The sequence below is a fragment of the Mesoplodon bidens genome (assembly GCF_964165515.1).
Source record: "Mesoplodon bidens genome assembly, chromosome: 7".
NCBI classification, from domain to species: domain Eukaryota; kingdom Metazoa; phylum Chordata; class Mammalia; order Artiodactyla; family Ziphiidae; genus Mesoplodon; species Mesoplodon bidens.
Window position 1 is genome coordinate 52,191,898 of NC_138164.1, and position 27,102 is coordinate 52,218,999.

Here is a 27,102-nt window from a genome sequence, read left to right on the forward strand (position 1 = left end):
CACCCCAGGTCTGCTTTCCTCCTTCCCCCTCTCTCCGAGAGAGTTTTGACTTTGCCAGCAGGGCTGAGGGATGGATCAGGGTAAGGGCTCAGCTGGCTCCCTGGGCTTCTGGAGGGGTGGGGATGTGGCTGAATGATGATCCCTCAGTGCAGCAGGGTCAGGGCCAGCGCCTCTGACAGTGGAGCCTGGATATCAGTGGAGGGGCGAGGGGCACCTGGAGGTGTAGACTTTGTGGAAAAGAAGCTGGTGCTTCCTCCGGTCACCACCTCGCCCAGGCAAAAAGCCCCCAAGGAGGACATGTTCCTCCCCTCCTCTGCCCCACCAGGGCCCAGGGCACGGTGTACTGCTGGGTCTCAGGTCCACTGCTGCCCCCCAGGAGGAAATTTCTGCACTCAAACTTCTACCTCCAGACACTGCCTTCCCCTGAGGATCCCTGGCCACATGCACAGACCCGTAGTGGTAGTTCTAGTGATACTGGTACTAGTAATGGAAGTAATCTGAAGGCAATAACACAAGCAGCCCCAACTCATCATCCAGGGCCCACGTGTCTCTTTAGCAGTTTGCACTCATCTTCTCTAACATCCCCCTCCACCATCCTGAAAGGACAGTATGATCGTCTTCATTGTGTGACTGGGAGAACGTGGAGTCAGACAGTAACTCGGCCAGGGCCACCCCGAGAGTGAGCTGGATCGGCCAGACCTGGACACAGAGCAGTGTGTCTGTGGGCAGCCACAGGTAAGGGCCCCGGGTGTGCTCACCTGTGCCTCCTCGCCCAGGCCCAGCTGCTCTTTGTCCTAGACTTTGCCTGAAGTCATCTGTGCTCGTACGGAGAATTCAGTGGGGCTGGGGGCTGCCTGGGGAGGAGGTGCATGGCGGCGGGGGTGAGAATGATCCAGCCCCTCCCAGGGCAGCTGCCCTGGCCTCCTGGAGGGAAGGAGGTCTGCTTAGAGCTGAGCATCTCAGTCCCCTCCCGTTGCTCTGGCCAGATGCCTGCTCCCTGGTGAAAGATGAGACTCCACAGCCAGAGCCAGGCAGTGTCTGGGGAAACGTCTGTCCTCGTACACCACCCCCAGCAGCCAAGTCCCAAGGCTCTTTCACAGCCAGGCCACTGCTGCAGTGTCAGAGTGAGGACCCTTGCCCCATTTCTGCTGGTGAACTTGTTCCTGTTTTCTCCCCAAGTCTGGAGACCCTTCCACTCTCCCCCAGAACCCAGGGAGACAACAAAACCACATGTTCTCCTATATACAGTTATTAAGCCCATTTTACAGATTAGGAAACCGAAGCTCAGAGGTGTTATCTCACTTGTCTCCTAACTGCCAGAGCCACTTTTGCCTCTGGGCTTAGAAAAGCTCCCTCTGCTGTCTTGCCCACAGTTCCCTTGGAAGAAAAAAGTTTAACAAGAGCAATGGAACTAAGTTTATCAGTCAGGAAAATACAACCCAAGCCAGGGAGTTCAACAGAGTAAAGTTAATATAGGAAACTAATAACGATGGTATTGGATGAGCTGAAAAGCCAAATGGGGAACGTGAGGCAACCCAGAGATGAGTAATGGCAGGAAGCCACTGGCTAGGGGGACACCGGAAGGAGTTGGTGTTATGAGTCCAGAGGCCAGGGCCATGCAGTAGGAGGCGGGTACCACAAAAAAGACACAGCACTTCCCAGTATGCAGAGGGACGGGAGGAATACCCTGGCTTCTCCCTCGATTCCACCCTGCACTCTCCCACTCGCGCGTCCTAATGGTCAAACTTAGTAGGAAACCAGCTCGCAAGGGAGCTTGGGAAATGTCTTTTGCAAGGGTTACACCTCTCTAATACAGAGCAGAGCAGGGGAAGGGCAGGGAGTGTATCTGAGAGCAAATAGGCAGATGTCCAGGCTACTAAGCATAGTGCAGTCTCCTTGCCCTCTTTCAAGGTGGACTGTGATGAGTGAGGGGACACTGACAAGCCCTCAGCAGGATGGAGGAGGGACCTAGGAAGGGGTCTGTGTCAGGTATTCCCTCCACCTAATTGCTCTAGGAGGGACATGTGTCTATCCAGTACCAAGGTCCTTTGCAGTGCATGTCCCTTTAAAAGATAAAAGCACAGGTGCCTAAAGACAGCACAGTTGCCATCCCGGGGCTTCTGAGAGTGTACTACTGGGAATGCCAGTTTCTAGGGGGTCTTCAGGCGATGAGTAAATTGATAGGTAGCCCTGGGCCTCAGGCCCGCCTGCCATGCTGGGGCATGGCTGTCCTGCCCGGCTGCACTTACCAGGTGCCCCCACTGTACGCCTTTGGCTTTCACGCTAAGTGAGCTGGGGAGCTGCTGGAGTTTGGAGCAGAGGAGAGATCAGACTGAAGTTCTCACAAGATGCCTCTAGCTGTTGTGCTGAAAACAGGTTGAATGGAGTAAGGAGAACTCTCTAGAAGGAGAGCTTAGAGGAGGTCACTGGAGTAACACAGGAAGAGATGACAGTGGTTGGGGCCAGGCGGTAGCAATGGAGGTGGTGGGATGCGGACAGACTCTGGCTGTACTTAGAATTCACAGATGGACTGGACATGGGGCCAAGCAAAGAAGAGCCAAGAGTGACTCCAGCCAAGGCTCTGAGCTGAGCAACAGGAAGAATGGAACTGCCGTGTCCAGAGACTGCAAAGGCCGAGGGCAGTGTCTGTCTCCGGGGAAGATCAGGAGTTGGGGGTGGACGTCTAAGTTGGAGCCCCTCAGGAGACAGCTAAGTGGAGATGGTGAGCAGGCAGCCCGAGCCAGAGCTCGAGGAGGCCCCCTGTGCTGAGACGCAGGCACTCACTACAGCAAAACTGAAGTGCTGCTAGCAGGTGGCAGGAGACAAGGGGCTCAAGCTGAGGCCAGAGTGTCTAAAGGGAGATAACCCGTCACCTTCAATAGAGCTGGGGGACCAGAAAACTAGAAAACAATAGATGCTGCCACTCCATGTGAATCGAGACCCGTTCAGTCCCCAACCAGAAGATGTCCCGTCAGACACTGAGCCCCAGCTGACCTAGAATGCCTCCCTCAGGGCACTCGCCGCTGCACGAAACCAGGAAGGTGCTCCCCAGAACTCAGCAAGAGCTCTTGCTGGGCACACTCAGCTCACTGACTCTGCCTTCCCCAAACCCTCTGCCAGAGGCACGGTTAGCCCCGTTCACAGAAGGGACTCGCCCGGTGCCTCTGAGTCAATATGAAGTCCTGGAGCCAAAGCCGGTCTTCGGCCAAGTCCAGGGCCTTCCCCTGCGCCAAGCGTCTCCTGAGAGCAGCACCCGATTCCTGGCCTGGGCTCCTCAACAGTTGAAGATGCTGCTCTAGGTCACCTCTAGCATCAGTGAACTTTAATGTCAGTGCCAACTCAAGGGTGCCACCAGGAGGTGAAAAGCTAATGAGGAACCGTACAGAAAGTCTTTGGCCCCGTGGAAACAGTGGCCTTGGGGCAGTGAAAGTGGCAGTCGCTTCTTTTACTTATTTAAGGGATGAAAGAAAAAGCTCTGAAAGTGAATGAGTTCTCAGAAATACAGGAGAACAGCTGACCCCCACCCGCTTTGCTTGACCCCCTTACTCTACTCAATATTCAGGTTGCAGGGATTTTCTTTCTTTGGCTGGATTATTTCTTTAGGATCAGTTCCTGGGGTGTGATTACTGGGCCAAGAGGTCAGAATCCCTTCTATGGGTCATAATACTTGTTGCCATATTGCTTTCCAGAAAAGATGGTCCCCATTTAACTTTACACTTAATACTAGTGATTAAGTTCGTATTTTTTCTTACGATCTACTTCACTATTCCTTTACTTATTCAGTGGGCGCAGCATAATTAATTTACATTCCTTTGAAAGCCAAGTTAGAACATTTTTGGAAATGCTTGTTGTTTAAGTGTTTTCTTTTAAAATTTGCTTGAGTGTGAACTGTCCATGCATAACCTTTGCCCATTTATTATGGGGTCTTTAATCAACAAATACCACATGCAAGGCACCTGAGACCATCGTTTTGCAGGAACTTTCTAAATGCCACAGCAATGAACATCTCTCTCATCACATCACATTCAGATTTTTCCCCAGACTGACTGCCCGTTGAATATTTTCGTTTTTATTTTTATATGTTAAGTTTTTTAAATGTTTGTAAGTCAGATTTGTGCCATTTTCCTCTGTAATTTTTTTCCATCAGAGGTTTTAAAGTTTAGAAAATTACCACTCCATTATTTCACCAGTACTTAATTCTATATAATACCTAATTCTATTATTTACATTTTTTATTTTAATTCTTCCATCCAGTGTTTTTGGATAAAGAATATTCTACCAAACACTTATGTAGAACGTAATATGCCAAACAAAAACTCCCCCCAAACAAACAAAAAACTCACTTCAAAGAGGTACGGGAAAGCCCACTTGAGCAAAGTTAATTAGGCTTCTTCACTGGAGGACTCCTCAGACTTCAATATGCTAATGAATCTTGTGGATCGCCAAGATTTGGGAGGACTGGCATGATTAGTATAAAACGCTTCTCAGACTCTGTGACCATGGAACCCTTTTTTCACAAAGCACCTCTTGAAGCTAGTGTTCCATTGTCACACTTCGGAAAATGTTTTAACCCAACTTCAGATCAAAAATCAAAACCAAACTATAAGCTCCATGAGAATGAGGATTTTTGTCTGTTTCATTCCCTGCTATATTCCCAACATACAGTAGATGTTCAGTACATATTAGGTGAGTAAACAAATGTGTGCATGAACGAGTAAACAAATAAGTTCATGCACAACTAAACAAAACAAATCAAGTCTAGTACAACACTGAGATACATGCAGTCCAAGATGCAGGAAGGGGCAGGAATTTTGTGTGGTTCACTGCTGCATCTCTAGGACCTAGAATATGCCTAGGGCATGGTAGGTATTCAACAAACACTTGAATAGATGAATGAAGAAAGGAATGCGTCACTTGTCTAACCCAGCTCCTGACTTCAGTCCCTAACACCCTTCCTTTTAGGGAAGGGAAAGAGTATCTCACCTGGGTAGGAGTACAGACACTTGGTCATGACCACAGGCAGCTCTGGAGGCAGTTCCAGGCACCAGCAACTGGGCTCAGAGGCCCAGGGCCTCAGAAGTGCCCCTTTAGAGATACAAGGGCCCTCATGAAGTTCACAGATGAGTTTTCATGCCAGCATCAGAAGCCCAGCCACAACCAGCATGGCAAAGGGACGTATCCCACCCTAGGGAGGTTGAGGACCAGATTTCTTTGACACTGTCCAGACTAGTTGAATGAAACTTCAACTCCTTCCCTTAAAGACAAGTGGAATTGGGCCAGAGCCTGCCACGGTGCTGTCCTCAGACTGGCCCTGTGGGCAGAGCCTTGCAGCCTAAGACACTGAGTGACCTGAGTCTTTGGGGGCAAGGCGGGTCTCTTAGCATCACAAATGGCTCTGCATCTGGATGGGCACACCTGCCACATTCACTGCCATCCTGAAACCAATGTCCAGTCCTTCCTCCTTACCTTTCACCCGTCACTCAGCTAGACCAGCACAAAACTTTCAAGACCAACTTCTATCACATGGGAACCTAAGTGACAGCAAGGTTCCCAAGTAAAGCTCTCCTGCGGGTCCACTGCTTGGATGTGTGTGGGAAATGGGTGCAAGCAGCTGTTAATACAGCCTGTTCCTGACAGCAGAGGTGACTCTGACCTTCAGCCAGCTATGCCCAGCACCTACAGCAGAAGAGCACCATGAGTTTTCAAGGAACAGCCCCCAAAGCCTGGCCCCGGAGCATGGGTGATATTTTCCAAATATTATCCCGGGGTAATATTTCCTCTCAGAGTACCCAGCACAGCCCCAGAGAGTCCCATGTCACCACAAGTGAAGGCCCCCCAGTTTAGGGAAGGCTGACCCCTTCAACCAACCCCTGTGTTTGAGGTTTGAGCAGCTTCCATGGCAAAGAAGAGAGGAAACAATGAGCTTTATAAAGAACCATATTTATTTTCATTTACAGCATCAGATACCATAAATAAAGCTAAACATTGTCCGCCGTGTGCAAAATACAGGGTTCCATGTGGCACTGTAATGACTACCAAAGGTCACAAACATGCGTGGGTGATGAGGTGGGGAGGCTAGCTAGGGAGGAAGCTGGAGGGAGGAGGGCACTCTTTGGTTGACATTCTAAAAAGGGGGGAGACTCTGCAAGAGAAGATAAGACAAGAACGGTGACTTGGTCCTGGCTAGGATCTGCACCAACGAGGGAGCCATGCAGCATGCGGGGCTGTGCAGACAGGCGAGGGTCAGCATGGCTCTGGGCCACATGCAGGACGCACACCACCTGCAGCCCGAGACTGCGAGGCCTGGCCTTCAGCAGCCCCACTGTACCTGGCGTGGTGTTTCTCTTTAAAAGCACTCTGAGTGTCCTGCTGCTCCAGCTAAAGAGTCATGGGGGCATTGAAATGCGCTGCTCTAGACCCGGGGGGCCGAGGTGAGTCATCTCTCAAAGGCATCCCTGGTCTGTGACAATGACTGCTCTAGTTGAAGCTTCTGTATCATCCAGGGCTTTATGAGCCCAGAGCGATCAGAAGAGCCACAGCAAAGCCCTTGGAGGTAAAGTATAGGCTGCAGTGGAGAAAGGATTTGCTAGGAAAATTGTGATTGTGTGTTCAAAATACAGAGTCTGGGTCAAGCTTGTGATGAAGCCTGGGAGTATTTTTTTTTTTTTAAATCCTTCTGAAAAGAGGATAGCCTTTATACTAGAACCAACTGAAGAAGATGCTGGTATGCATGTGCTTTTCCAGAGGCTGAGAGGTGAAAGAGTTCTTTTCAAAGGTGAAGCGCCCTCTCTATGGTACTGTCTCACATTCAGGGTTAACCCTCCCAGGAAGGTGAGGGGCTTTGTAAGCGCAACCAGAAAAGCATGCACGCAGGCCGCAGGGCGCAGAGGGGAGGCGGGGCAGGCACTTGGGGTGGACCGGGCAGCTGGCTCAGGGTGATGGAATCAGAAACGGCTTTCCAGCTGAAACACCACCCCATGCTGTTCACCAACCACGTCACTGAATGAGCCCATTAGTATGCAAGACACTCGCAGTTAGCACAACCAAGGCCACGGCGGGGGCATGGGGTACGGAAAGCGGGTCAGGGGTTAGTACCACTCTCTGAAAATTGGCAAGAAAACCAGTCACCTCAGAGCAGAATTGTGTCAGCCAAGAAGTGGGTGTAGCACCGGAAGGCTGAAATGAACTGACGGCCACAGTGTAAGGTTGGAAAGAGAGAGACAGAAAGGAGAATTTAGTTGCGGGGCACAAGGCAACACGAGAAGGCACGGGAATTGAAAACGAGGCCACCATTAAAAAAAGAGACACTTCCCCAAACAAGTTACGGCTTGCTTAGGACAGACGAACCTTTCTGGCAGTGAGCAGCCACTCATCTGCAAGAGTGAATCCGTGCAATGGGCCGACGCTCCTCTGTCCTCCACAGCCCTCCACATCCTCTCTGCCCCAATTTTACTCTCGAGCCCCACGTTCATTCTTGAATATGTTGTGGAGCCTTAGAGACATCCGCCCCCAGGACCCACCTTTGTGTTTTGGAGCTGCCCCACCAGGAAGGTTCAAAGTCTCAGAACATACAAACATCTCAGGCTTCTGACAGGCACGCCCTGTCTCGCCAGAGTAATTCAAACCAGTCTCCTTATGGCCAAAAGTGACATTCTCAGAGATCCTAACTCTGGCTTCACGGAGCATCCCACAAAGCATCTCACCCTGCCCTGAGCTGACGGGAATAACAATGACACAGCTGTGCATGTGTTTATGTCGTGACTTTCAGAATCAAACATAAAATGAATCAAGGGCTCCTCCCACCATGCAGAACATTAAAATACCAGCAGAAATTTGGAAAAACACAACGCAAGTCATAGGACGAGAACAGTTCCAACAAGGACAGAGGTGCCAGTTCCCACGAACTTGGCCGCAGCCATGTCCCTGATTGGCCCAAGGACTTAGGGAAGTGTTTATAGAAATGCCTCCCCACTTCTTCCCACCCTAGAGAACTTGGCATCTCAAAGGCCTCAAGAGCTCTGACTCCTAACCTACCGGGCTCCATCCTTATTTAACCTAGAGGATCTTTCTAGTATAACACGCAGAGAGCCGTCTCTGGCCCAGCCACTCTAGATACACTGAACACACACTGCAGAAGGCCTTTCTCTATCAGCCGTCTCCACTGTTCAGCCAGACTCAGCAGCCATGCATGTCCAGGCAAGTGGAGTCGGGAGAGCTGAGGCCTCTTCCAGATGCCCAGAGAGAAGAATGCAGGTGGGCCCAAGGCCTGTTTTGCCCTTAATAGGGTGTATTTCTTTTGCATGAGTCAGTAATAGTGTCCACTCCCAGCCTCCCCTGACAGTCAAGACACAGGGGAGCTTCCCCCTGGAGGTCAGACGCATTCCTTTGCTAGGACAGCGTGAAAATAAATGGTTTCTGACTGTTTGACCAAATATGCATGGCAGCGAGCGGCTAAGAAGCCAGGACGTCTGCAAGCCATGCTCAAGGGGCAGGCCACACTTCCCAGAAATAATACCCTGAGGTGCTAACAAATGCCCTCGGTCTCAAAGGATGTTATGTGAAAGGGCAGTTTCTTCCCTCAGCCTCATGGTTGTGGACCCTGAGTGGCCTTGGCTCAGACTGCAGCCTGGGCTGGGGACCTCATAAGGAGGGCTTAAAATGCCACCAGCTGACATAACTCCTCTTTAACACTGCATCAGTTTGATGGAGCTCCACATGGTCAGGGGCCAATGGGCTTTCGCTGCCGTGCTCATTAGTGGGAAGGGAAATGTATATTTGTAGCAATCTGCTTGAAACCCTGTGGTTCTACATCATTTGGCTGTGATCTGGTATTGAGCGAGGAACCTTTACGCTACTATTTTACATCAAAACGAGTGAGCAAAACAGTCCCCCGCCCTCTGGGAGGACAGATAACAGGCGACTACACACTGCCACGTGCTTCTGTAGGTTTAATTCTCTTCTGTCCTTTCTATTTTTTTCTTCTAAAGTATTATGCTTTCATGTTGCAAACAACTGTCCATTGTTGAAAAGTGGTATCCAGGCACGTAAATCAAAAGGCACTGGTTTTGGTTTACATAGAAGCCCAAATCATTCATGTTGCAGGCAGCAGCTATTACAACTGACCACAACGTGGAAAGGGTTCGTAATACCAGTTATAAACGTCAAACCCGTGTCTAGAAAAACTGACACTCATAGAAAAAGATGCTTTCTCTTGGCTTATTAAAAGTTAAAAATTGAAATGTAAACCTAGAAATATGGCTCACTTTGGTATAAAAGTACAAAGGTATAAAAAAATATCCTTCGTGTCGTGCCGGCCTGGGCACCGGGAGCAGATGTTCACCGCGACCAGGCCAGATGCAGATGGCCGACGGGAAACTCTTTGGCTGTGAACTAACTGGTTAAAGGGCGTGGGGCTCCCTGGCCAGCGCCTGAGCTGGCTGCACATGCTGCCATCTACACAGGAAATGTTACGGCACTTTGAGGCTGGGCTTCAGTGCAGCTTGGCCAGGAAGCATCTGAGCAGCCAGTCGCGGATGCCCTCGAGGGACTCCTCGGTCTCCCGGTACATGGAAGCCAGGACCTCGGAGAACACCCAGAGCAGGGGCAGCCCGAGGCTCAGGAGCTCGTACGTGTAGCAGTAGTTGTAAGCATTGTCCCTGATATGCAGACTGGCGGCCCGCAGGAGTCCCTGAATCCAGTTAAGCAGCCTCCGGGGAAGGTGAAGCAGGCCCCACGGCAGCCTGAGGGGCCAGCTTAGCACCTTCCTAAAGAAGGAATTGGGGATACCTGGGGGGCTGCCTTCCGGTGTGCCGATGGCGGCGGCAGCGCAAGAACTTTCCGCAGGAGGGTCTCGCCTAGAGGCTTCTTGCTCTTTCCACATCCCCTCCTCCTGAGAAAGACATCAAGGTGAGGGCACTTAGTCCATGATGCTTAGAGACGATGCCTCCAAAGAAGCAGAGGAAGAGAGCCAGTAAATAGAGAACGTGGCAGACCCTGCAATTTGCAACCAGCCCCCCTCCCCCAAATCTCAGCCCCCACGCACTGCTGAAGGGCAGGCTGAACATGGGCATGACTTTCCTGGGGGGCGGCGAACTGATCACAGGGGTCAGTTGTGTTTGGAGCCTTCAAAACATACACGTGGGCTTCCCTGGTGGCGCAGTGGTTGAGAGTCCGCCTGCCGATGCAGGGGACACGGGTTCGTGCCCCGGTCCGGGAAGATCCCACATGCCGCGGAGCGGCTGGGTTCGTGAGCCGTGGCCGCTGGGCCTGCGCTCCGCAACGGGAGAGGCCACAACAGTGAGAGGCCCGCATACCACAAAAAAAAAAAAAAAAACAAAAAAAAAAAACATACACGCTCTTTGACTCAGCAATCCCATTTCTCATGACTGATCCTAAGTAAACTATTTGAAATATGGAGAAAGATGTGGGTACAAAGACATTCACCATAAAAATATTTATAACTTAAAAATAGTAAACAACATAAATGTCCAACAATATAGGACGCAAATAAATTATTAACCATCTTTTACAGGCATCAAAAATTAGGCTCCAAAAGCATTTTTAACGTCATGGGAAACTGTTCTTAATATAGTGTTAGTGAAAAAAGACAACCATGAAACTGTAGACATGGGATTCCCACTGGGTTAGAACATGCAGTTGACCCTTGAACAATGCAGGTTTGAACTGCATGGGTCCACCTAAATGCAGATTTTTTTCAGTAGTAAATACTACAGTTCCACCCGATCCACGGTTGGTTGAATCTACGGACGTGGAGGAACCGCCAATACGGAGGGCTGACTATCAGTTATATGTGGATTTTCGACCCTGTGGAGAGTCAGAGCCCATGACCTCCACATTGTTCAAGGATCAGCTGTATTCATACAGGAAAAAGTCTGCAAGGAAATGTTCCAAAATGTTAATTATGATTTTCTCAGGATAGAGTGAGGATGGGTGATTTCACTTTCCTTCTTTATATACTTTTGTTTATTATATTTACCCATTTTTCTATACTGAGCCTATATTACTTGTATAATCAGAAAAAGCTGAAGTTGTGGGTCTTGCTGGAGGTGGGTGATTAATCAAGCCATAGAGAAGGTACGAGGGGGCCCTATCATAAGCCATCCACAAATTCAGCGGGCCAGTCACTTTGCTGACATCCAAGAGCCTAGGGAAAGGACTTGGAAACCACAGAGCGTTGGCTCCATATCAGGCATCCCTGCTAACAGTGCCCCCGTGGTCATGGGGGCCCCAGGCACAGGGGGCTACATGGCTTTTGCATGGCTAAGCATATAGCGGCATCCTTGGCACATGGGAAAGCTCTTCTCGGTTTCTCATGAGAAGTAGCAGTCATTCCCCTGGGATAGGTCATAGCCCAGAGGCAAGCTGAACAGACTGAGGTGGAGGGACCCTCCATGCCAGGGAGTAGAGCCCTCTTCACCTGAGTTTCAATCCCTCCAAAGCCAGACACATTGGCTTAACTTGCAGGAACCCTTAAAAACCTTCTCCTGTCAGGGGCCTTCCCTGTTTCACCACCACTTTCAAGACAAAACGTACTTCTCTTTGTTGCTTCAACTCTGCCCGTCTCTTCCGTTGCTGACTGTTGGTTTTACAGTGAATGAAATGAGGCTTGCAGAAAAACTTGCCTGTAAAGAGAGAGAGACACACACACACACACACACACAGGTTTTTCTCCTGTAAACCAGAACCACACAGCAGGACACGAGCCAAGTGCCTGCCACCATCTAGGTCAGAAAACGCCGCTACTGAAAACAAGACCAGGAAGGCGCAAACTTGGGAAATGGTTTCCATCACCTGCCTTAAGGAAATGGCACAGACAGGGGGCAGGCTGCAGCAACAGGCGGGGCTCCCGGGATGGGGCTGCAACCCTCAGATAATCCCCCAGCCCAAGTCCCTTCCCCAGGCAAGTTGCCAGGCCGCAAAATGGACGGCCCAGAATAGCAGCCCTGTTTCTAGTTCCTCTTGCTTCTGGGACCCCTGGGGGTGGGAAAGGAGCAGAACAGGCTGTGGCAGTGTTGGAGACGAAAACCCAGTGAGGCACACACTGGGCCACTGGCCACTGCCCGGGACTACTGGATGCCTTCCAGAAAAGCCTTCTCTGCTCACTGTTACAACCGTGAGAATGGTGATGGGAATAATGATAACAGCAGAAAAATCTTGTGTAGGACTCAATACAACAGACACTATCCTAAATCCTTCCTGGGAATTAACCCAGCAACCCTCATAACGACCTTATGAGCTAAGCAGTATCATCCTCATTTTATAAATAAGGAAACTGAGGGACCAAGAGGTTAGGTAACAGGCCCAAGGTTATATGGCTAGAAGTGGCATAGTCTGGATTTGAACCCAGGCAGTTAGTTTGAGGGTATGGAATCACAAGCACTGTCATTTTATGACCGTGCAAACATCAAGTGCTGGAAATTAGAAAATAATCACTCATTCCAATGAGTGCAATTCTTTCAGTGATGACTCCGGTAGGCCACTTATCAGAGGGCATGTCACGGTTACTGTCGTTTTTACAATGCATACTTTATACATAGTAACAAGAATATGCCATCATTTACTGAACCCCTATTACATGTCAGGTGTGGTGTTGAGCATGTGACATAGGTTATCAGGTTTGATTTTCTCAGCCACACAGGGGCAACTGAAGGTGGTGAGACTGAGTAAGAAAACATCCGTAAGGCACTCGCCGCCTGGTAGGTGCCCCCCACGCTGATGCACCCCTGGTGCTGACAGCTCCCCTTCCCTCAGGACCCCTGCTCACCACAGGCGGCCTCTCTCTTTAGCAGGGGATCCCTGCTCCCTGAAGAGCTTTCCTGATGACACCAAAACTCCCTGGAAAGTGCTGGCTGGCCCAGAGCCTCCAAAGGGACTGAAGCCCAGGCCAGAGACGAGTGCTGCCCCAGCCCCTGGGGGTTTACCTTCGTCGCTGTCGAAGGCATAGGCGGCCAGGCGCAAGGTGGTGGCACAGACGCTGCAGCGGAAACACTCCCGGTGAAAGAAGTGGCCCTCCGCGCTCAGCCGCTCCATCACGTACACGCGCTTCTTGCAGAAATAACAGGTGTCGCTGCCACCCAGGTTCAGGGGAAACGCCTTCCGTATGGACTCCTGGGGGACACAGGGCATCGGGAGAGAAGAGCAGTGTGTTAGGGCGTACACCGCATCTTCAACTGTGAGGCTGGCCTTGTAGAGATGCCGGCCTGCATCGTGGGGCCTCACGGGCTATGTGGTGCTTTTGTCACTGCAGGCACTTCAGCAAAGAAAGAGGGTGGGAAGATACGCAGACCCCAGCCCTGCAGGGGCAGCTGTTAACTGTGCTCCCAGGCAGGCTGGCCATTCTGGCTTCAGGGTGAGAGTGACATCTCCTGGTCTGATGGAGCAGGCATCCCTCACAAACGTGCTGCCCAGCGATGCTGTCTCCAGGAGTCTGACCCAGGGGTTAAGTACTGCCTGCGTCTCGAGTGAGGTCCCTGAAAGAATGTTTTACACATCCTTGTCCCCCTGCAGTGACATAGGTCAGGCAGGGAAAGCTCATGGTAATAAAACTGTTCAAGAGAACTGCAGAGAAGGGGCAGCCCTTTTCTGTGTGTTTAAGTTGGCTGCCAGTCAACTTCCTAAATGCAAGAGGGGAGAGGAGAGGGCAAGGGCCAGGGCAGGAGGGGCACACCTGGGTGATTCCAGGGGAATGTACCAAAAGGAAACCAAAAGAGTTGTCAACTCACATTGCTGGTGATGACAATGAGCAGAGTCACTGGAGAAGGGGAGAATTCAGAGGGAAGGGGTGTTTTCTCCATGACTTAATTCTCAATCCAATCCAGATTGGATGCTAAACATTGGCAGTAAGTGTTGTCCACCTCTGCGGACGGCCCCTCCTGGCCTTTGCACTAAGTTCTCCAGAGCCCCAGCCAGCAGGGAAGATGCTCTGCTTTGTGAAATGACCCACAAGGGGGCTGAGTGAGGTTTGTCTACAAGGAAGAACAGCCTCCCGCTAACCTCTGCTCTGATCCAGCCCGGTCTCAGCCCCTCTCGTCCCATGAGAAGAGGGGCCAGGCAATCCTCTCTGCGTCCCGTGCACCCTCCCTGGGAGGCCAGAGCCAGTGTCTGTGGGTGGAGGCTGTGGGGTGTACATCCTTACCAGGTCTGGAGAGATGGCCTGAGTCTTAGGTCTGTGATCATTCATGTACAGATTGACCAGAACTTCAGCTGCAGCCCCTATTCCGCTGGACACTTTCCCTACTGTCAGCTACCCAAGAGCAGAGATAGAGTAGACAGAGACAAAGGTAGAGGCCAGTTAGCACTGAGAAGGAACACACGAACAAGCTGGAGGTGGGAGTGGGCTCCACACCCACATGCAAACAGCACCCAACGTCCCGGGAGAGGCCTAACCAGCCCAGAGTGGGCAGTGGGCACTCTGCAGATGGAGAAAAGAGGGAAATGGAGGCCTGCAGGGTACCTGGTCTTCAGGAGTTTGAGTTGCTTGGTTCACAGGTAGGGGGAATAAATACCAGAGGAAGGGATCTGTCCAAGCCCACTTAGAAATAAGTGCAAGAAGAGCCAGGACTCTGCTAAGGTCTCCTGAGCCCAAGCCCGGGAGGCCTTCACGCTAAGAAAACAAGCCAGGTGCATTGCGGCCGCCCTCCCCAAGACCCTTCCTCTCTGGAGGGCCGGGAGCTACTGTTTAGTGAGAACTGCCCCCAACACCCCACTCCCAGACCTGGAGGGTTAGGACCCTGCTCCACCACTAACCAGTTCTGAGATGGGGCACCAAGTCCTCAACTTCTGAACTCAGTGTCCTCATTATTGAAATGGGGATAAACGGTGCCTGCCTCACGACGCTGTGGCAGGAACTGAGTGAGAGAGAGTGTGTGTGAGTGCCTGGCACTTGGCAGGGCTGGACCAAGAGGAACTTGACTCCACCCTCCCTTCTCCCTCTGAATTCGGCAGCCTCATCCTGCCTTGCAGCTCCCGTGTCCCCTAGGGAGCTATGGCTACGCCTAACCTGAGTCCTGTCAGGTCAGGACGCAGACCACCTTGCCGACAAAAACAGCAACCGGAATGGGAGTGAATGTTGGTCCCTACTGGGCAGGTAGAAGGAGAAGGATGGGGAGCTCCAGGCGGCAGTGCCCAGGGCCCCAGAGATGGTGCTGGGCAAGTCAGCTCCGCGCTGGCTCCGGGGATCACAGCCTGACAGGTTGTGTGTGTCTGTGCTCCCAAGGGCATGATGGTCCATGCCTACCCGTGAATGCGTGGAACCCCACCGGCATGTCATGGAGCTGGGGAAGGGGTGGGAGCTGACAGCCCAAGCAGACAGAGCACAATCACACATACACCCCTGGACAAACCCCGACTTGCTCCCCTCTTTCCATACCAGCTCTGAAAGGCCAGCCTGGGAATACTGCAGTCTCCCCTGCAGGGAGACAAAAGTGCACAATATGCGATTATATCTATAAACACTGTTCCTGATCCCAAGACGCTGGAGGGAGGAGGGCTCCAGACGCTCCCCCGGCCTCTGAATCCAGCTTCTGGGAGGTGTGGCCACAGAGAGCAACAATTTAGGCTGAAGGCCCTTGGACACAGGTTGATAGCCATCTTGATGGCGAGTAACAGTGACTCGTGCGGGGGTGAAGGAAGGCCCTCAATCTAAACCCAAGACTGCTCCTGGAAGGCCACGTCGAATCTGCTGTGCAAGCCTCAAGTATCAAGCAGGAAGTTCAGGGGACAGCAAAGCAAATGGCAGCCGGCGCCCACAGCCCCCGACTCCTGGGAGCAGGGCCCACCCTCAGAACCTGAGGCTAACTCATCGGGTGCCCGCAAAAGCACAGGCAACAAAAGAGGATGAAGACGGAAAGGACGCCAAGCAGGCTGGGGAGAAAGACAAGACCCAGGAGACGCCTGCCCCCTTTCTCACTGAGGAAGTCCCAACACCAGCAGCTACTCTGGATCAGTCGCGCCAGACCACATGCACGGCTCTGGGGGACTATGGAAAATGTGGCCGGGGGCCTGCTGGGGTGTCTGATCCCAGGACTCAGACAGACAGGACCTCCTCAGACCTGACAAAGCTCGCTCCTTCTCAGAGGCAGCAACTGCCAGGCCAGTTACCCCCCACCCCACCCCACAACACTGGTCCCACCTGGGAGAGATTAGGATTCTGCTTCCAAGCATACATTCTGCCATTTTCAGGATTTCACAAATGCCAAGAACCTTGGCTCCTGCTTCTAAGAGAGGTTCAGGTGCACTGGCTCAGGACAATATGCCATTATTTGCCTGATGTTCCATCCCCTGCTGGGGCCCCCGACACAGGCCCCTCGGATAGGAGCTGTAGAATACCAAGTCCTTCCTGGGCTTACAGCAAAATAAAGAGGGGAGGTCAGATTTACCTCCCTGCCCACACTCCCCTTGTGTGGCTGTCTCCCCGACCCAGTGTATGAACTGGCTCCGAGGCGCTCTCCCAGGAAGGCACCATGTGATGTCACATACCCACGCGCAATTACTGCCTCCCCTGAGAGAACAGAGATCAAGACTGTACTTTCTGGGGCTTTAAATACAAGTCCCTAACGAGACCTTAGTAACCACTCAGCTAATAAGCACTTTGTGCCACTGATCTTCTGTGCAATCCTGACTTTGGGAGCAGTTACAGAAGAAGCAAGCAGAGGGCCCTGAGGTTGCTGGGGGTGCAGTCTTGGGCCGGCTCAGTTGTTCTATCAGCACAGGTCCTGGCCAGGAGATCCAAGGCTGGTCCTTCCTCTCATTATGGGCCCTCCTTCACATAAGGCTCCTTTCTCCCAGTTGCATCCACATTGCCACTTGTGACAGAGGCTTTCTTAGGAATAATGAAATGAAGGCACCCTTATGGGAAGTGGCACTGGTGCTCCCATATGCCTTCCCAACCGAATGGAAATCATGCCCAGGATCATCACCAAGACCAAGAGGTAGACCAGGACTTGTGAATGGTCACAAGGAGACCAGATGATGAAGAGCTTGTCTCAAGGGGTGAGAGGGGGCCTTTGAAGCCCACCCCAAAAACTGGTGTGAAGGTGGACGTTGCCCTGGGGTCTTGGGTTATCTCCTCTTTCCTGACAGCAGGATGTCTAACTGGCTCCAAGACAGTGAGGACATGACCAGATGGATTGCTAATTCAAACTATCGGTGGTGAATGACCAGGTTTTGCTTTTTCTTTTTAAATCTCGAATCCACCATGGCCTCATACTTCTGGATTCAATGAAAATGAATTACTAGAAATACGATCACCCGCTTGGATGTGTGGCAATGTCAAATTGCTCTACAAGTGTCTAATGCTTACTCTCACTTGCTGTGCTCCTTGGGTCACAAACCAATGCCTTCCCGTGGACCACACCTCGGCATCCTGAGGAAGAAAGGAAACTCCGCTCATGGAGAAACCTCCAGAAAACTCATCCTGGTTTGACCTCAGAGTAAGAGCCAGAGTCTCTCAACAAGGAGATTATTGCACTGAAAGGCAAAAGCACGTATGCTCCTAGGGTGCTGGTCAAGAGGAGAGCTTACAAATTGGCTGGGAATCATTTGTCCAAATGCAAAGTTGGGCAATCTGATGACCTGGCCAGAAATATACTGGTCGCAGTCACTAGTGTTTTGAGAATTGGTAGTTTTGGAGGGCCATGGGACTGCTTTTGCAACCCTTTATGTATCTTCAATATTTATGTAATTTTTGAAGAACTGGAGTATTTTTCACTACCTCTTTTCCCCTTTGAATTCTAGTTATTTTCAGCTAGTTAATTAGAAAAAGCTGGAACAGTTGGAGACTTCAGGTGGGCCATCAACTAACATTACGTTAGATTAACCTCACATACTTCATTTCCCTTCTGTGAGCCTCAGCTTCCTCATCTGTAAAATGGGGAGACCACTGCCATCCTCACAGGGCTGTCATCAAAGAATCTGGGCTGCACCTCACATGGTGCTGGGCTCCCAAGAATCGCCTGGCAGATGGTTAATGAGTCCAAAGCACCACAATTGGTGCAGCTTCAAATTTCCATTTTCTGGAACTTCTTTTTTTTCTCCTCTCCTCAGTGGCCTTCACTCAGGGGGACTTGCAGTTGCTTGGGGTCCCTCCTCTGTGTGAGTAAGGATAATGTGGCCCACACAGATGAAGGCACTGGCTTCTCTCCGCCGAGTCAACTGAGATTCACACGTGGTGACATTAGCGGTCATCACGAGCACCATCGTCAAGCATGGTCCCCATCTGGATGTTGGAGCCTTTCTCACCCTGCTCCATGCTGGGAGATGGGTCATCTCCCCTCCAGTTTGCACAGTCATGTCATGACTGTATCTTTCTCATGGCTATGCTCCCAGCACAGGGCAGATGCTCCCCTGAATGAAGGAGGAAGCAGGCTCTTGGGCCTGCTTGTGTCCAAACAATGGTGACATCCCCCCTTGGGCCTGGAACTCAGCCAGGAATACCAGGTGTCTGGCCTGTGCTTCCTCACAGAACTGAGCCTCCTGTGGCCACCTGGCCTGCTGTGGGGATAAGGAAGCCCACACAGGTCACGCAGGGCTGGGAGCAGAGCTTCCAGGGCCTCGGGGCTGAGGGCTCGAGGGAAGGGGAAGTTTCCACACGTAGGGCCAGAGCAAGTCGTCTCCTGGGCCCACCTGAGCAAATATATTCCTCACTGAGGAGTCCCTGGATGAGAAACATCAGAGGACAGGCTGGTGGGCCTGAGTCCTCAGCCATATATGCTCAGGGCAAGGAATGAAACTGCCTTATTTGAGGGGCTCTGGAAATGATACTGTCAGGGCTGAGATGCAGGCAAGTCTTTGGGGCTATGACCTCCCAGTGGATGGCCATGTCTGCACCTACGTCCCCTGGTGCCAGATGCTGAGCTGTGTTGAACCCTCACAGCCTTGCGAGGTGGGTCTGATAATCCCCCTTCGAGGCCAGGGCAGCTGAGGTTCAGGGAGGCTCTAACACCTGAGGCCACGGCGCTCCTAAGTGGCTGGGATGGAAATGGAAGCCTGAAGGTGACTTCTTTGCCTTTAGAAAGAGAGGAATCAACATGCCTTTTAGGTAAGTGAGCTTTCTTCCAGAATTCTCCTCCACTGGGGAGAAAGCACATTTGCTGGACACTTGAGGCATTAGGTGTTTGCATTGTTCCAGTCATCCTCAGGAGCAGCTGCTGCCACCTCCACTGTACAGGTTAGGGTACTGAGGTGCTGAGAGGTCCACAAGCTCGTCCAAGGACGCACAGCGAGTAATCAAGTAATCGGTGCTCTGAACCCAAGCGTGACTCCAAGCCTATACCCTTCTCACTATCACACCCTGCTTCCCTGACACACCAGCATTCTGCCAATTAAAATCCCCCAGACTGGGATGCACACAGGTTACCTCCAAAGCGCTGCCTAGCTCTATCCCCAGAACAGAGAGAACAATGAGTTTGGAGGAGCCTTGAGATCCACCCTTGTATCAGATGAAACACTGGCAGATTGCCCAGCCAAGACTCACCCAGCTTCTCTCTAATATGCAAATCTCTAGAGTAAACCCTGCAAATCCAGTTTTAAAACAAACACCTCCAGGGGTAGAGAGAGCTCCTTTTGCAATGCACATTGCTCTTCTTGACCCAGGAGGACTTAACCACAGCACCCAGCCTCTTGAGGCCCTCCCTCTGGCTCAGCTGTGCAAACACTCGGCTGCCATCTTGATCTTGCAAGAGCTCACCAGCCTTGGTAAATGGCTAGCAGCCATGCTAAAGGCTGAATTGGCAGTGGTCTCCTGCCTTGAAGAAAGAAGTTAGCTAAGGGTTGATGGGAGCTGATAGAGCTACCAGAGGGCTGGTTTGATGGGATGATCAGCCTGGGCATGATCCCATAGCCCATGGTCTTAAAAGATAAGACTCCAGTAAGAATTTGGGCCCTAAACGAGAGGGCCTCAAGATTCCCTGTGACTATTCAGGCCAAAACCCCAGCTGCATCACTCTGAAATGTAAGGTGACATGCCAATTTGAGAGGGCAGGCAAGTGTAGTCTGAATGAAGGTAGAGCCCTGGCTACATCTCCTGGAATTGGTAACCCAAGTTTGCATCCCTGTGAGTAGCACGTGACCCTCATGACAAGTTTGACTAAGTCTGTTCCTCTGAGGAGGTGATTATCCCTGGATCATCAGAATTAAGGTGTAGGGCTCCAGCGCAGGAAGAGAAACACGCTGCCTGCCACGGGGTTGCTGAGAAGTAAGCATCAGTTTCCAAGTGCATCCTCCTTCCTCTGGCTCCCCTGAATGAGGCAAACTTGAGTCACTGGGCAATCAGAGCAGCCCATAATCTTATGGGAAGAAGCATTAAGGCCCCAGGCTCTCTCCAGGGGAGAGGCTCTCAGAGCTCCACCAGGACTGAATGAAATTGTTTGTCACCAGGTGGTCACCTATTTTAAGGGGCAGCTAATTCTCTCCTCAGAGGAGGCCATCCCTCTCTCAGATTCTGCATGTGCAAAGCCCAGTGTGGAATCAATGCTGGGGTGGGGTCCGGGAGAGGGAGAAAAGTTGCAGGTGGGGCAGGGGAGCAGTGCAGCTGGCAATATCCTTTCCAAAAGTGCTTGAAGCTGGAAATTCACCACTCTGTGCTTAACTGCCTACAGTGGCTTCATGGTGAGATCTGGAGGGGTCTGGGGGTGTCAGGTCCAAGCTGGGTCCTTTTTTACAAATGGAGAAACAAAGGAACAGACAGAGTAAGCATCCTAGGGTGGCCTTTTCTGAGAGCTCCCCAGTCATTCCCAGTCACACAGTGAAAAGCTCATCAGCCTGTAATTAGTAAGTCAGAAGCTATTAAGATAGCCCAAGTACACCATTATCTGATGGCCAAGGCTGGCTTGGGAGATGGGATTAAAAAACAACAGGGAGCAACTGTTCTACCCCAACCTGGGAGAAACAAAGAACAAACCTGTAGAGGTGGGGACCAGAGGACCTGGGATTGGCCATCCCGAAGCCCACCCACCCCATTTGCAGCCCTCCTTGAGCCTGGGCTTGGGGCTCTACACACACATAACCTCTGGGCTGGTCCCTCTGACGAGGCCTCCATTCATACTTGGCTGCTGTGGCACAGAGGAGAGAACATGGGCTGGAGTCAGGAACCCTGGGAACTAGTCTCCTCCCTGGACCTTTGTTTTCCTCTCTGAGGCTCCGCTTCTGGTCAATTCTCTTTCCCAGGAAGAGCCCTCCTGCTACCCCATTGGAAAGTGCTACCCTTCCCCAGCATGCCAGGTCCCTGCTACCTGCCCTAATTTTTCCAGGGGAAAAATTGCCTTCTGATATGTCGTGCAATTTACCTATATATTATATTATTGCTGATTATTTACCTCCCTCTATTAGAATGCAAGCCTCATCGGGGCAGGAAGGTAACTACCGATCATTGATGTGTATCCCAAGAGTGAAGTGCCTGACACCAGCTGTCATTCAATAAATATTTGTTGGATGAATGAATGCTCACTCAGTGGCTTAATGAGTGACACTGGTTTAAAGCTGCTTGAAGAGCCCAGTGGAGAAGCAGCCAAGGGCTGCAGTGGAGTGTGATGATGATGTGACAGGATTGTCTCACGATGAGAAGTGTCTCTGCCAGGCCCCGGCAGCCCCACCTGTACCTGGGCAGGCTGTCTCTTGCCATCACCGAGAGAACTAACACCTATTGGAAATCAAGTCAGGGGACTTGGGATGTGTGGTGACTTCTCTTGTCCCACCTCTGCTCTCAACTCTAGAGGGCAGTGACCAAGTCAGGACTTCCTAAGGACAAAAGAAAAGCAGAGGCGAGAGAGGGCATGGCCGGGGCTAGGCGGAAAGGGGCTGGGCCAGAGGGAAGCAAGGTGTGGGCCCGGCTGCCCAGCCAGGAGCACCAGCCACTGCCTGCCTGTGCCCAGGTGCCGTTGCCCCTCCCATCAGCCTGTCAAGGGTGCCAGTGACCTTTTTCCACAGAAGGAAGTACCCCCCAGGGAAGGCTCTATTCCCAAGCTGGACACAAAGGCTACTCTGAAGCCTTGGTGATGGTGATGACAAATATGCCAGTCTTCACCCACAGAGCTCACTGTCACGTGAGCCAAGAATCACTCTCTTGTTGATGAGAAAATGGAGGCCCAGACAAGTCTCCTGAGGTCAATGTTTAAGGTCAAACGGCTAAGCAAAGCTGACCTGGAACAAGATGCCAGGCATGTCAGCCACGGCTGTGTTCAGTAGAGTTGAAGACGGGAAGTGTTTGTGCTTCCCCACATCACCTCGGGCTGCCCTTCCAGGGATGCTTCTCATCCACACTGGGGACCTCGGAGCGGGTGGGGCTCCTAATATTCCTTGCTCCTTTCTTGGAGACCCTGCCTGCACTCCTCTCCCCACAGCAGTGGAGGTCAGTGGGGGTGGCACTCCCAGGAGGCAGCACCTAACTTCTCCCTAATGCACCAGCAGGTGGCTGGTTTGTGCTTCGGTCTAACGGGGTGGAAATGAACGAGCAGTAACTCTGACAGGGGCACACTCAGCACCACACGTGGAGACGGGCCCAGGTGGGAACAGACTGAATGGAGGTGTTCAGGGGAACACAGTCTTCTAGAAAGAGGCTCCAACCTACTCCCATGAGCAACAGCTAACCAAGCGGGCTTCACGTCCATTTTTAGGCTCATCCATTCCAGGGACTAAGCTTCTCCGGACACTGCCCGCCTCCCACGCCAGCCTGGTAGTGTTCTTGGCATATTAGGTAACAGCAAGACAAGTAAAAAACATGAAAAGTGCTCCAGAACCCAAACTTAAGCATTGCTCACGGATGCATTTCATTATCTACTCAACCAACGTTAGCTCCCCGCCAACTCTCCACCCTCGACACTGCTCCCCGCGTTATCCTTCTAGAACTCAGAGCAGATCCTTCCGTGCCTCTTTACAAAGGGCAGAATGAATTCCTTTAACGCAAAAAGAGCAGGCTGACTCTCACCCTCATTCTCTGCACTCCCATAAATACCTTTATCGGAAAATCAAGTTGCACCAGAAATGTCTTTTGATTCGTGCAAGTCCTATCTGCCTACCTTACCACGTGCCAGATCCTTTCTAAAATGCCCTTCCCCTACACTCCTTTCTAGCAAAATCCTTCCATATAATCTTTAACACTTGGCTCCCATATTACCTCTGCTGTGAAGCCTTCCCAGGCTTCTCCCTGCTGGGTTCCTAGAATCCTGCCTCTTAAACCTCTCATAGAATTAATGAAGAGCCCTGTCTGAGGTTCACCACGTGAGACCGCCATTTTGTCAGGCCAAAACCAGCCAAATCTGGCAATATCACCTGGTAAAATGTGACACATTTCTATGCTGAGGTGCTGTTTGCCATCTACACCGTATAAGAGAACTGCACCTCCCTCCTCTTTGCTTTCTCAGCATCTGGCACGGTGGTTGGCATATGGAGGGTGCCCAGCGAGGGCGTGCTGAACAAGCAAGCACCATTTGATAAGGTTTTGTGTACTGCCTCTTCTGCTTTGTTTCTTGCTCCGGCACAAAACCAAACCCAAACCCAGGACCGCTGTAAAGTATCTTATAAATTTTCCTCCCGGCCAAGCCAAGGTTCAGATGGTTGTCTGTGCAGGTGGAGCACAGCAGGAGAGTATCTCAGAACATGCAGGGAGCGGGGGAAGCCCATCGTTCAGGACAACTACCTTTCTGGCTGGAGAAACAGAGCCAACAGTCGATGGAGAGGAAGTAGCAGCTGAATCAGGAGATGGAAGGCAGGAGGGAGAAGACGGAGGATGAGTATGAGACAGGCTTTTGGAGAGTAGTTTATTCTGCACAGAACAGAAACAGAGGCAACTAGGATTATCCCCAGGGAAACGCACAGTGATGCTCGCCTCGATGATGCAGCCCCCAAGCCTACACATCCAAGGAGGGGAAAGGACATCCAGGCCCACGTCTCAGGACAAAAAGGTAGCCTGCGTCTTTGGAGCCCAGCAGGACCATCTGACTGCTGGTTACACGTCACTCTGCTACAACTTTTCTGGCTCCTTCGTCACGTCAAAATAGCTGGAGCAGAGCCATCCTGCTCCTGCCTACGTCTGCTGCCGACACCAGCACGAACTCCTGAAGGCCTCACTCTGGAGCTTGGTATGAAGTAGCAGTTGCAAGCTTAGGAAAGGACAAGCCCAGGTTACTCTGGGGTAGATGCTCCAGCAGGGACCTCTGCAGCCACATGGAACCCTAGAAATGCACTGAAGGCAAAGTATCCTTCCCATGTCTATGACTCTGCCAAGTAGCAGAGGACACAGGTCTGGAGGAGGCCGGGTGAAAGCAGCAGAGGCGGTATGTTCCAGAGACCAGGCTTGCTGTAGGCAAGGGAGCACCTTACACGTATAAGCACCGCAGGGGCCTCATCCTCAGCTGTGTCATCTCCTTGTGAGCACACCCTCTTCTTCTCAGCAAGTTTCTAAATAAGTACCTGGCCGGGGGCAGGGGCTGTGCTTTCTATCCTGAGGCAAGGCCATTCTTCTGGCTGGTGCTGCCTTTCGCAAAAGCAGGGCACAGTTTACAGCACGTGGCTGACCTCGATATTCACGGTCTCCCTGATCATGGCCATGGGGGCATCTCTCCATCCTGTCCCCAGACTTCATGAGCAACTGGTTTGCTTTCACCTTAAAGGCACCGTGATGTGATTCCTGCAGTTGACCAGCTTTCCCTCTTTGTGTTGACCCCTAGGAAGCTCAGCCTACTCAGAAGCTGTCTAAGATCTGATAACACACATGCTTCTGTTCAGTAATGTTTTCCTATGACCTGAGCCCGCTTTTCTGCCTTGGTTTTCCCTTTGTCATGATTTGTCTAATTATTTTGAATCTTCTCATTTGGAGCTTTTTTAGACGCCAGTCCAAATCCTTTGGTGACTTAAAAAGTGAACAGCTTTTCAGGCTACAGAGGGAGGAGGAAGGAAGAAATGAATCTCCAGAGACTGATTCAAGTAACCTCCCTGGATGTCCAACACCTGGGTTCCTGGGGGCTCTGAAAGCCCCGCATTTACCTGCGGGAAGTCCCCGTGTCCAAACATAGAGGCAAGGTGAGCCGCCTTCTCCTTAATGTTCTTTTTGTGAAATTCCCTGTTGGCCAAATTCTGAGCCCTTTTCTGCAGCCAAGGTGAGAAAGGAGAAAGAAAAAAGAGATAGAGACAGACACTGTGAGGGGAGAGTCAGGGAGGCAGCCAGGTGGGCTTGCGGCCCTCAGCACACGCGGCAGGATGGGAGACGGCACCCGCCCTGGGCAGGAGGAGGGAGGGGAGGAAAGGAAGGCACGCTAGACGCAGGCAGGGCAGAGACAGGGCAAAGAGCGAGGCTTTCACCTGGAGAACCTTTTCTTCCACTTGCTGCAGCCGCCGCAGCACCCCGGAGAGGGCCAGCGCTCCCTGGCAGGTGGCAGGCAGGCCGGCAGGATTTTCTGGCCCGCCCAGCTGCAGGTCAGACTTGGCTCGGGCTCTCCAGGGCCTGCTCGGGCACTCGCCGCCAGCAGACACTTGCTTTAGCTCTCGGAGCACATGCCCCGTGACAACCACCAAGGGGAACTGGGGGAGAAGGAAAATCAAGCTTCCTTCCCAACTGTGGCCCTCCCATGGATGCCCCGCCGCCGTGAGGAATCCCCATGAGGACCAGGGACAAGGGCACGCCAGATGCCACGTTGAGTCAGATTCCAAACTAACCTTGGGTGTTGACTTTCCACACCTGCATCAGAATCACCTGACATCCTCCTTAACAATACCGTCTTATTATTAACAACACTCCAGACCCACTGAATCAGAGCCTGTACCACCCTGGTTCCTAAAGTCTGGGCCCAACCCCCAGGTTTAATTGGTCAGGGGATGGGTACCAGAGATTGATTTTTTTTTTTTTTGCGGTACGCGGGCCTCTCACTGCTGTGGCCTCTCCCGCTGTGGGGCACAAGCTCCGGACGCGCAGGCTTAGCGGCCATGGCTCACAGGCCCAGCCGCTCCGCGGCATGTGGGATCTTCCCAGACCGGGGCACGAACCCACGTCCCCTGCATCGGCAGGCGGACTCTCAACCACTGCGCCACCAGGGAAGCCCAAGATTGATATTTTTAATAAAGCTCTCTAGATGATTCTTACACACACAGACATAGAATCACTGTAATATGTCCACACTGACCTCCTTTGACCTCTACTCCCCGAGAAGCAACACAAAATTCCTAATGCTGACTGGGCATTTTTGAGTGCTGTGGTCAATAAGAGTGATTCTGTTCATACCAAACCCAGAGATATTAACTGGAAAAAGCCTCAGTCCATGGCTCCTGGCTGCCTCCCTGCCCACTGGGCAGGTCCTCATCTGCTCAGACACCAGGGGAGGTCTAACCACATCCCAGTCTTACCCCTTCAATGGCATGCGGCCAGCTGGCCACCTGAGCCCATTCCACCATCACTGATTTTAGAAATCAGCCTACTCAAGAGGTCTGCAAATAAGCCAAGTGTCCCAGGGGCATCACACAAAATACCCTGTGTGGTGTGGTCTGTTTTTCCCCAAAGCAAATAAAGCACCAAGAGCCTGGTAGTTGGTCAGTCGATACCCCTGACTGGCATGTATTTTAAGATGCTGCATACTTGGTTATTCCTACCTATAAGGGTGGTAACCTCAAGTTGTGTTTGCCTTCCCAGAGAATCTACAATCAGCCCTATGTGGGGCGCAGAGACAGCCACGGACCCCACCCCTCTGGATCAAAGTTCCCTCTGTTTTCACCAAGACAGCATCCACTGGAAGGAGCCCTACCTGCCTTTTCAGAGTTGGTGACGGGCTGGGTGTGGGCTCCTCTGGCTTGGGACGGCGAGAGTTAACAGGAGGGTCAGAGGAAGAGCGCAGTATGGGCTTACCTATCCCTGAGACACGGTGCTCCTGGGAGGAGGAAGGTGAGTCCGAAAAAGCAGCCGCAGGAAATAGGAAGGAAAAGGCGAGTCAGACAGACACTTGGAGGGAGGAGAGGAGGAGAGTCAGGGAGAGAGAGTTTGCAGATGCTGAGTGAGCCCTGGGCTGAGCTCTGACAAGCTGGGCCCAGCTGGGAAACTTGAAGCCCGGCCCTCTGTCCGTGTGAACAGCAAGTCCCATGGTCCCCCTCTCTTGGACAATGTGT

At 51.8% G+C, this 27,102-nt stretch overlaps 1 protein-coding gene across 4 annotated transcripts in view; it reads right to left on the reverse strand.

The window, feature by feature from the left end:
• The window catches only part of MICAL2 (microtubule associated monooxygenase, calponin and LIM domain containing 2), a 227,673-nt gene that overhangs the window by 75,177 nt on the left and 125,394 nt on the right, over positions 1-27,102 (reverse strand). For 3 of the 4 annotated variants that reach the window (XM_081239972.1, XM_081239970.1, XM_081239971.1), the window contains 3 exons: positions 12,942-13,128; positions 11,554-11,642; positions 9,787-9,889 (listed from right to left, as the gene is read on the reverse strand). In XM_081239972.1, coding sequence (XP_081096098.1) covers positions 9,787-9,889; positions 11,554-11,642; positions 12,942-13,128 — 379 coding nt within the window. Of the gene's footprint in view, positions 1-9,786; positions 9,890-11,553; positions 11,643-12,941; positions 13,129-14,155; positions 14,264-18,961; positions 19,025-23,650; positions 23,777-24,996; positions 25,099-25,311; positions 25,531-26,744; positions 26,868-27,102 lie in introns of all 4 variants that reach the window. The other variant, XM_081239973.1, reaches the window with a different exon arrangement.